The following is a 9,101-nucleotide window of genomic DNA, read 5'->3' as shown; positions in this document are numbered from 1 at the left end:
TCTGTGGAGGTCAGAGGACCATTTCCTGGAGTCTATTCTTGCCAACCATGATAGGGCGGGGCCTCAGGCAAAGACCAAATTTAGGTCGGAAGGGTTGCACAAAATCCTTTATATCCTGTGCCATCTCCTGCCACCAGCAAGACCTATACCTCAGCCTCTGTGAACTCATTCCCAAAGTGGAGGTTCAAGGACCTGCACATTCACGTTAACAACATCTTCTGGTCTAGATGATTCCAGAGTCAGGTGGCAGCCCAATATCCTAAGATTAGAATCAATAGTTGCCCGGATTGTAGACAAAATTCCCAGATGTCTCCTACTCTGGAAAAAAAAAATGGTTTATTTCACAAAGCATAGAGGGAGGTGGGTGTAGATCACAAGGGTGAGCTAGGGGGCCTTAGAGTTAGGGTTTTGCGGATGTATAGGAGTTCAAAGGAAGCTGGTGAGGGAGACTCAGCCTCTTCCTCCACCCTAGTCCCGGTCTCATCATTCATTCAACCGTGCCTGTTTCGCCTCTCCCTAACTTTTGTGCAGAGCTTGCACCCTGCTTCTAAACAGCCCCCCTCCATCACCACCAACTTCAGGGATGCACTTTACTCTTAGAAACAGAGGTTTTTATTGGTTTTTTGGTCCACACAGGGAATTTCACATTTTCTGGCAGCGCAGGGCCCCTGTGGGTCATGCGCGGCACCTTCTGAGGCCGAGACCCTAGCACAGCTAACGAGGCCTGCACAGGGACTCAGGGAGGACTGAGACCTTCAAACACCAGAGGAGCGGGGGAGGGCTGCGGGTGTTGGGGTCACATCTGGCTTGCCTCAGTTTCCCCACGGGGCACAGGAGGGTGAAGCTTGAGAGTCTTTTGGGAAAGCAAATTTAGTCCTTTAGAATGCCTGCAGCATTTTAAAGCCCAGTGTACTTCAATACTTTGGGGGCAAAAAAAAAAAAAAAAACCCCACAAAACCCCTTGTTTTCTTTCATTGAAACTGCCTGCAATTTCCCCGGGTTCACAAACCACAAACTGACGTGAAAGAGATGAAGAAACAGGAAGCCCATAGGTGCCAGCCTCTCCCACAGCCCACTGGGAAATGCACAGCCTCACTGTCCCACCAAGGACACCCATGTCCCCTGCCTGGGGGTTCGATCCTGGGAAGGAAGCAAGGCATGGTGGGTGAGGGGGGGGGTATAGATAGCACAGTCCTGTCATCCCAGCCCTCGGGAAGCTGAGGCAGGAGGATTGCAGTGAGTTCCAGGCCAGAGAAAGATACAAAGAGATGACCAGTTTCCAGACACAAAACACAATGAAAACCCCAAAGCCCACACAGGGCTGCTGAAGCAATGAGGGAGCTGACATGCTGGGTGCTCAGTAGCCGGCTTCCTCCTGGCAGTAGGCCAGGTACTCAGGAGCCTCGCCTTGGCCGTCACCCGCAGGAGCCCCATCAGCTACAGAGCCCTGTGGGCAATACTTGGGATCGTAGATCTGCCGCCCCAGTCCGAAGACCTGGCCGCTCTGGTTGGCGCCCTGCGTGTAGCCCATCTGCAGGGACATGGAAGAGTTGTCACACTTGTCTGTGCCCAGCTTGGTGTCATAGATGTGCCTCCGGGTCCCTGGAGCCGTCATGCCCACCTGGAGACAGGGGAGAGGGCAAGTGGGGCTCAGAAGGAGAACAGTGAATCCCCTCAGTGTACTCCCTGTAACTCTCTACAGGGCTTCCAAAGCTTAGACAAAACCCTTTTGTTTCTTTAAGGCTTGATCTTGGACTGGAGAGATGGCTCCGTGGTTAAGAGCACTGACTACTCTTCCAGAGGTCCTGAGTTCAATTCCCAGCTCACAACCATCTGTAATGGGATCTGATGCCCTTTTCTGATGTGTGCCTAAAGACAGCTGCAGTGTACTCACATAAATAAAAATAAATAAATCTTAATAAATAAAAAGACTTAGTCTCATGTAGCATAGGCTAGCCTCAAACTCATTCTGCAGTTGAGGATGGCTCTGAACTGCTTCTCTGCTACTTTAGGAGGATGACGAGTGCATGCCCAGTCTATGCCATGCTGAGTCAGNNGAGCTGCCATGAGCTCCAGGCTACCCTTGGCTACATAGTCAGGACCTGGCTCAAACCCAGCCCTCTGCACAAAAATAAAATGAAATACAACTTTTTGTCCACTTCTAAGCACCAATGTCCCACTATCCTCCTTCTGAGGTTCCCAAAACCTCAGGGATACACCCATTCAACTTAACAAAAAGGCTAGCGTGACAGAGTGGGCTGTCACTTCTGTAAGCATGCACAGTGAGGAAGAACCAGAGTTGAGGCTAGAATCCCCCAGGGCTGAGGTGGGGGTCACAGCCGAGGCGCGGGGGCGCAGGGGTAGGGGGCACAGGGGTGCCGGGGTGCAGGGGCGCCAGGGCACGGGGGCGCTGGAGCCCGGGGGCGCGGGAGGCGGCATGGCGTGGGGGGGACGGGGGCGCCATGGCGGGACCCACCTGGCTGGCACACTTGTTGGTGCCCATCTGGAGGCTGATGGTGCAGTGGTCCATGGGAGGCTGGATGTGGTTCTTGGGGTCATAGAGATGTCTCCTGGTACCGTAGGCTGTCATGCCAGACTGACTGGCACATTTGTTGGTGCCCATCTGCAGGGGGCGGTAGGGGGTTAGGGTGCTGTCGCCAGGCTCCAAACCTTCCTTGGAGCTCAAGGGGTCAGGGCCCTGTCCAGGCTCTGGGACTGACCTGCAGCCCGATGACGCACTGGCCGGCCTTCATGGTGGCGTCGTCAAAGTTCCTCTCCTGCTTCTCCGAATACTTAACCCCAATGTCCACACCGCTCTGCAGCCCCTTGGTCTTGGCCTGGATGGGGGTTGAGGGGAGCCGTCAGTGGATTCAACCCCGCCCCTCAGGTGTCTGGCCCTGCCCTCGAACCTCCAAGTCCACTATAGGGACTTCTTGCCACCTCCCCAACTTCTTCTTTTTTTTTTTTTTTTTTTTTTTTTTGAGACAGGGTTTCTCTGTGTAGCCCTGGCTGTCCTGGAACTCAGAAATCCGCCTGCCTCTGCCTCCCGAGTGCTGCACCTCCCCAACTTCTTGTTGAAAGTTGGTAGACTCTAGACAGCAAATTCTCCTTTATCCCCTCTTCTGGCATCAGGTGAAGTGACTTTCGTTCGTTTGTTTATTATTTATTTATTTATTTATTTATGTATATGAGTATACTATAGCTGTCCTCAGACACACCAGAAGAGGGCATCAGTTCCCATTACAGATGGTTGTGAGCCACCATGCGGTTGCTGGGAACTGAACTCGGGACCTTTGGAAGAGCAGTCAGTGCTCTTACCCACTGAGCCATCTCTCCAGTCTGTTTGGTTTTTTGACACAGGGTCTCACTGTGGAGCCCTGGCTGTCCTGGAACTTGCTCTGTAGAGTTGGCTGGCCTCGAACTGAGAGATTCAGCTCCTCTGCCTCCCCAGTGCTGGGATTAAAGGAGTGGGCCACCTTGCCAGGCCAAGGTGACCAGTGTGGTCTGGTTCCTTACTCCTTGACACCAGCATTCTCACTGTGTGGCATTAGGCTGCCCACCCGGACCTCACCTTTCCAGCCAGTGCAAGCAGAGACACTTGCACCTGAGTCATGTTCCCGCTCTCGAACAGGTCATTGGCTTCGAACAGGTCCACGGGGTTCATGCCGTAGCTGACCATGGCCTTGATGAAGTTGGAGAGATTCTCTAGCTGGGAGGAGGTAAGGGAAGGGTGATGGAGCTGGGATCACCGTCTACACACAGGCTGGGCAGGCCGTGTTCCCTGCTGTCCCCGCTGCTCGCCAGCTGCCTCACCTGGTGCCAGTTCTGCATAGAGCGGTTGATTTTGGGGACGGAGCCCGGTTGCAGCTTGTTCATGAGTCTGGGAAGAGATGACCCAGGGCCTTCCATTGGTGTCCTGACCTCAGCAAGCTTATGCCTTTCCAGTAAACCCGCAACGCCTCCACCCAGCCTCAGTCTCCCTTCACCCACCACACAAACAACACTGCTGCTGCTGCTGGATGCTAGGAATGCAATCTTAAACTGCGGAGTTTGGGGGAAATCTGAGAATTTTGAATATAATTTTTTTCAGGTGCACAATTGTGGAATATCCAAATATGGCATAGCACACAAGATGGAGAAATTTCCAGAAGCATTATCTACTGAAGCAGGAAAGAGAAACCCATGACTATTAGCTAGAAACCTAGTGCTAAGAGCTATGGCAAGAAAGCAAAGAAATGTCAGACGGGGACAGAAATGTGACTAGAAACGAATCAAAACAGCAAGAAAAGGCAAGGAGGGGCTGGACATAGGGCTCAGGGCATTAGGGTGCTGGGATCAGTTTCCAGCACCACGTCAGAACGGCCAGCTCCAGAGGATTGGAGCGCCCTCTTATGGCCTCTGAGGAAAGTGCAATTGTGTGCACATAGACGGGGTGGGAGGTGGGAGGTGGGGAGGAAACACATGCACAGACACAAATAAAAATGAAGTAAACTCTAAATAATAAAAATAAGAGACAACACAGTGAGCAAAGAGAATGAACAACAAAAGAGAGACCATGCAATAAGACACGGAAAAACAAAACAAAACCCCAGAAATATACAACAGTCATGCATCGAAGAGCGCTCGGGCTATGCTCCTGTGCGCTGATAAACACTCACGTGCATAGGATAACCCCATCTTTCAGACCCTTCTGGAAATCAGGGCCAATGGAGAGGCCCGTGAGTCCCTCTATCCAGCTTCGGAGTTCTGCTTCCTTTTGGGGGTCATATTTGGACAGGAGCTGGAAGAACAAAGAGCTAGGGCTGAGGCGGGGCGCAGACACGCCCTGTGGGAGTGACCTCGTAGATGAGGCCACAGCCGGGCAAGAAGGGTGTCAGGAAGCCCAGGCCTCCTCCTGCCGCCACCTCCCTAGGGCAACGTGTCACCTTGGTGTGCTAGGGAGGAAAGCAACACGCTGTGTTAACTCAGCACCGTACACCAGCTGAGCTGGTGGCCCCTCACAGCGTCTGAGCACTTCCTATAGGCAGAGGGCTTTTACTGACACTGTAGAGGCCTGGTCTTTTTCATGACTGAGCTGGCCGACCTCCCCAGGAGGGCTGCCTTGTGTGGGCAGTGAAGAAATCTCAGCTCTCCTGGCCTCAGTTTCCTCATCTCTTTTCATTTTTCTTTCTTTCTTTCTTTCTTTCTTTCTTTCTTTCTTTCTTTCTTTCTTTCTTTCTTTCTTTCTTCCTTCCTTCCTTCCTTTCTTCCTTCCTTTCTTCCTTCCACAGGGTTTCTCTGCCCTGTCGTGGAACTCACTCTATATATACACCAGGTCAGAGATCCACCTGCCTCTCTGTCATATACTTTATGTGTGACGGTGTGAGATTTTGGAGTTACAATGCTGGGAATTGAACCTGGGTCCTTTGGAAGAGCACTCAGTGCTCCCAACCATCTCTCCATTTTATTCGAGACAGGGTTTCTCTGTGTAGCCCTGGCTGTCCTGGAGCTCACTCTGTAGACCAGGCCGGCCTTGAACTCAGAAATCTGCCTGCCTCTGCCTCCTGAGTGCTGGGATTAAAGGTGTGCACCACCACGCCTGGCCAGTTTCCTATCTGGACTGATTTGTGTAAGAGTTTGCTCTCGGGAGCTCCCCTTCCCCTTGCTGTCTTTTAAAACCCTTTGAAGTGGGATTAGCGGGGTGCAGGGGCAGCCGGGGCAGCTGTTCCCAAAACTAGGAGCCACCCTGTCTCACAGCAAGGACAGCCCAGAGGGGAGCAGGGGTCGGCCAGGGACGCCAAGCATGCCTGGTCCAGCTGTGCCACGTCCCTAGCCACTCAGAGGACCAAGGAGGAGGGCAGGGTCTCAGTCCCGCCCGCTGCGGCCACCTCCCTCCCCCACTGCCCTTCAGCGCATTCCTGCCCGCCGGCCACAAACTACCAGGAATGCGGTGGCCTCCCGGGTCTAAATCAAGACCAGCTGTTCCCCAGTGGCCAGGCTCCTCAACCGGACTGAACAAAGCCCCACGGGATAAGGACCAGCCAGGGGGTAAACTGAGGCACATAGGTCAGGCAGAAAAGTCTCCGGATCCCCCCTCCCAGTGGAAGATGCAACCCTTCTGTGACCCCTGCCGGCTGGTCCGGGCCGGTCCACTTCCCAGCTCCACAGTCGGAGGGAATCCGAGAGCTCATCCCCTGTGTAGCAGGTGCTGACCTGTCCCTGGCCCCACCCAGCTCCTAAAGCTCTATCCTTCGGGCTGTCCTGATTCTTTCTTTCACTTTCTCTGTTCCAGGGAGGTGTCCAGTCTACCCAGGAAGAATTGGGCAGGATCGTCAGAATTGCTGTGTGTCTCTGGGGAGCTAGAGCAACCTCTCTGAGCCCCGGGTGGGAACCGAAATAGCAGCTCTAGCAGGCTGAGGATAGCAGCGCGGGTGGCATGAGGTAGGTATGCCTCTCGTGTCACTAGTGGGGACCTGGCAGGGGCCAGTCGGAGGTGGGTCTGACTGGTAGCTTCAGCGTGCCTAGGCAGGTTTTTTGGCTTTGCTGACTGAAATTTGCATTCCCAGGTGCCAGGTGTGTGCGTGTGGTTGGCGGATCTATCTAGAAGGTTTCAGGATGTCAGGCCTGAGCCCCCTAAGTCTGGGATCAGTATCTCCCTCATCAGCTCAGGACACCTTGCTGGGTGGCTCCCCAGATGTCCCTCTGAAACTGGTGACTTCACTGTTCTCCTGCGTTTGCGGTTCCTCTCAGTGAGCCCTTTCCCAGGTGTGTGTGGGAGTCCTGGAAGGGACCACACCCTGTTAAGAAGGCCACCGGGCCCGCCCCCTTCCCTGTCCCCAACTTAAGTGGCTTAGATGAAACGGGAAGTTTCGACAGGTATTGAAGATGGGGTCTCAGGGACACTCTCGGACCCCCGGCTCGCTCGTGTGCTCTGCTCGCTTTCTCTCCCGGACCTTAACTTTCTTACATCCTTCAAGGGGCACAGGGTGCAGGAAGCCCGGGGCGCGGGGGACTGAGAGGTCCAGGGGCGGGGCTGGAGGTGACATCCGGGATGCGGATAAAATGGGTCCCCAGCCTCCCAGACGCCACAGCTCCCCACAGCACCCCAGGCCCTCCGGATGTCAGGGTAAAGCAAAGCCCGGCTGGCCCGGCTCCTGCATCGGTCGCGCGTTCGAGGCTGGCGAGCCCCGCGCCTGTCGGTCGTGCGTTCGAGGCTGGCGAGCCCCGCAACCCACTCACCCGGTTCTTGACCTCGGCCGAGAGCCCGTAGGACGGGCCCTTGTTGAACTGCGTGGAGCTCATGGCGCGGGACCCCGGCGCGGGACAGGAGGATCAGCGGGACCGACAGAGGGACGGGCTGCGGGCGAACGGCCCGGGACAGGGCTGAGCGCCGCCCCCGCCGTCGATTGGCTGGCGGAGCAAATGTCCTTATAAGGCGTGGAAGCGCCGAATTCCTGTGGCCGCGACTTCCTGAGCCCCCTCGGCTGCCGGGACCCCCGCCCGCCGGAGCCACCCTAGCATCCCGGCCGATCAGGAAGGGCCCACGGTTCCCTTTATAGTTACGGGAAACTGAGGCAGCGAAGGGCGTGGACTTCCGACCTGGGCCAGATGTCAGTTTACTCCTTCTGTATCATAGTGAGAGACGGAAAACTGTTGGGGGGGGACCCTAAATCCTAAAATCTGGGTAGAAGCCTTCTCTGCCACTACCGGCACTTGCCAGCATCTTGCTCCCTCTCCAAACATCTCACAGTGGGAAGGGGCAGGGGCGGCATAGACAGGAATCAGGGCAAACTTCTCAGAGGAGGAGGCTCGGGAGCTGGAGCACTGATGGATGAGTAGGAGTTTCCCAGTCCAAGACGAAAAACACCAAGTGCAAAATATGGAGGGTGGGAGAAGGCAATCGGTTGGGGGTCGGGGTGGGACTCCCAGAAGGGCTGAGGGTTGCTGGCTGACTGTGTCAGGGTGGAGTGGCCGAGGATGACGTCGTGAGATGTCCTTTCAGTAAGTGCCTAAGCTCAACTGTGTCTGTAGATGGATCAAGGAATAAATGCCCATCTGTCAATCCAGAGCTGGGCGGCTGAGCCACCAGCATCAGGAGTTCAAGGTCATCCTTGGCTACAGACAAGCGTTGCGGGTCAACCTGGGCTACCTATCTCAAAACATAGAAACATGGGGAAACAAGTTAGTCTCTCTGTAGTTGATTCATGAGGGGCTGGGGTCCTGCCCCACCCACAGGACACAGGTAGACAGATGCGGGACTAGACTCCTTCCTGGGAGTCTCAAAGAACTCTCAGGGCTTGACAGAGAGGCCTCGGCCATAGGGCAGAAGCATCGATTGGATACTTCTGAAGGGTGGCTTTCTTCCCACCTCTCTGGGTTTCTGTGGTTTAGACAAATCCTTCCTCTCTGGGCCCTGCTGGAGTTTTTGAGTTTGTGCTGTGGAGCACTGGACTCCAGATGGTCCCGAGCTGTGGACGGTGCAGGTTCCTGTGACCAGGTAAGAAGCTCCAGGTGTCGGGACACTGAAGACCTTTTTGAAATAAAGAAAGTACTTGTCAAGAGTGGCCATGCTGTGTGGGGTACACAACAGACTTAGCAGGGTGTCAGGGCGTCCAGGCCACTGTGCTGAGCACTGAGGCAGCAACTGCAGGTGCCACACCCAGGTCCTCTGCAAGAGCAGCTAGTGCTCTAACCACTGGGCAATCTCCTCAGCCCACCCTCCCTGCCTCCTTTCTTCTCCATCTGCAGCGCACCTGTATCCACATACACAGCCCTCACACCCCCAGTGTTCACAGCCTTTTGTGACTCCAGCTTCAGGGGACCTGACGCCCCCATCTGGCCGCTGCGGGCACTGCATGCACGACGTGCGCAGACAGGCACTCGTAAAAAAATGAGTAAATGAGACTAACTTCCCCCATTTTTTTTAGCAGGGGCTGAAATTTGAACAAAACACTGTGGATGCTGTGAAGTATGGCCACATCTCTGCTCCTGCCCAGCAGCAAGGCCAGCCACTCCCTCCTCCTGTCCCGCCCCTGAGCTCAGAAAGCTCCTCTGAGCTTTGAAGTGGTTGCAAAATAAGAACAAATAAGGAAAACTATTCCATGCCATGAGAACTGTGTGCC

The 9,101-nt window shown here is 54.8% G+C and overlaps 1 protein-coding gene across 2 annotated transcripts; it reads right to left on the bottom strand.

Moving 5' to 3' along the window:
* Positions 1 to 357: 357 nt before the first annotated feature.
* On the bottom strand, positions 358 to 7,364 carry Cnn2 (calponin 2). Of its 2 annotated transcripts, none has more exons than XM_021204697.2 (7): positions 7,219 to 7,364; positions 4,659 to 4,780; positions 3,814 to 3,880; positions 3,572 to 3,709; positions 2,721 to 2,837; positions 2,477 to 2,503; positions 358 to 1,621 (listed from the first exon to the last, which is right to left on the bottom strand). In XM_021204697.2, exons 1-7 carry the CDS (start codon positions 7,279 to 7,281, stop codon positions 1,358 to 1,360), a joined length of 798 nt encoding a protein of 265 aa, XP_021060356.1. In that variant the 5' UTR covers positions 7,282 to 7,364; the 3' UTR covers positions 358 to 1,357. The 2 variants fall into 2 exon arrangements, with proteins under 2 accessions (XP_021060356.1, XP_021060353.1); XM_021204694.2 differs by having other exon boundaries at positions 359 to 1,621; positions 2,477 to 2,623; positions 7,219 to 7,360.
* Between the last annotated feature and the right edge of the window lie 1,737 nt (positions 7,365 to 9,101).

Source organism: Mus pahari, chromosome 9, assembly GCF_900095145.1.
Source record: "Mus pahari chromosome 9, PAHARI_EIJ_v1.1, whole genome shotgun sequence".
In the NCBI taxonomy this organism is placed as follows: Eukaryota; Metazoa; Chordata; class Mammalia; order Rodentia; family Muridae; genus Mus; species Mus pahari.
This window is presented reverse-complemented; position numbering and strand designations above follow the sequence as displayed.

What these genes read in the sequence shown, in the direction of transcription:
- Cnn2 (XM_021204694.2), bottom strand. Translation starts at nt 7,281, where the DNA reads ATGAGCTCCACGCAGTTCAACAAGGGCCCGTCCTACGGGCTCTCGGCC. An exon ending in CGGCCGAGGTCAAGAACCGG is followed by an intron (nt 4,781 to 7,218) that starts GTGAGTGGGTTG and finishes TTGTTCTTCCAG; the next exon opens with CTCCTGTCCAAATATGACCC. An exon ending in CCAACAAGTGTGCCAGCCAG is followed by an intron (nt 1,622 to 2,476) that starts GTGGGTCCCGCC and finishes CCCTGTCTCCAG; the next exon opens with GTGGGCATGACGGCTCCAGG.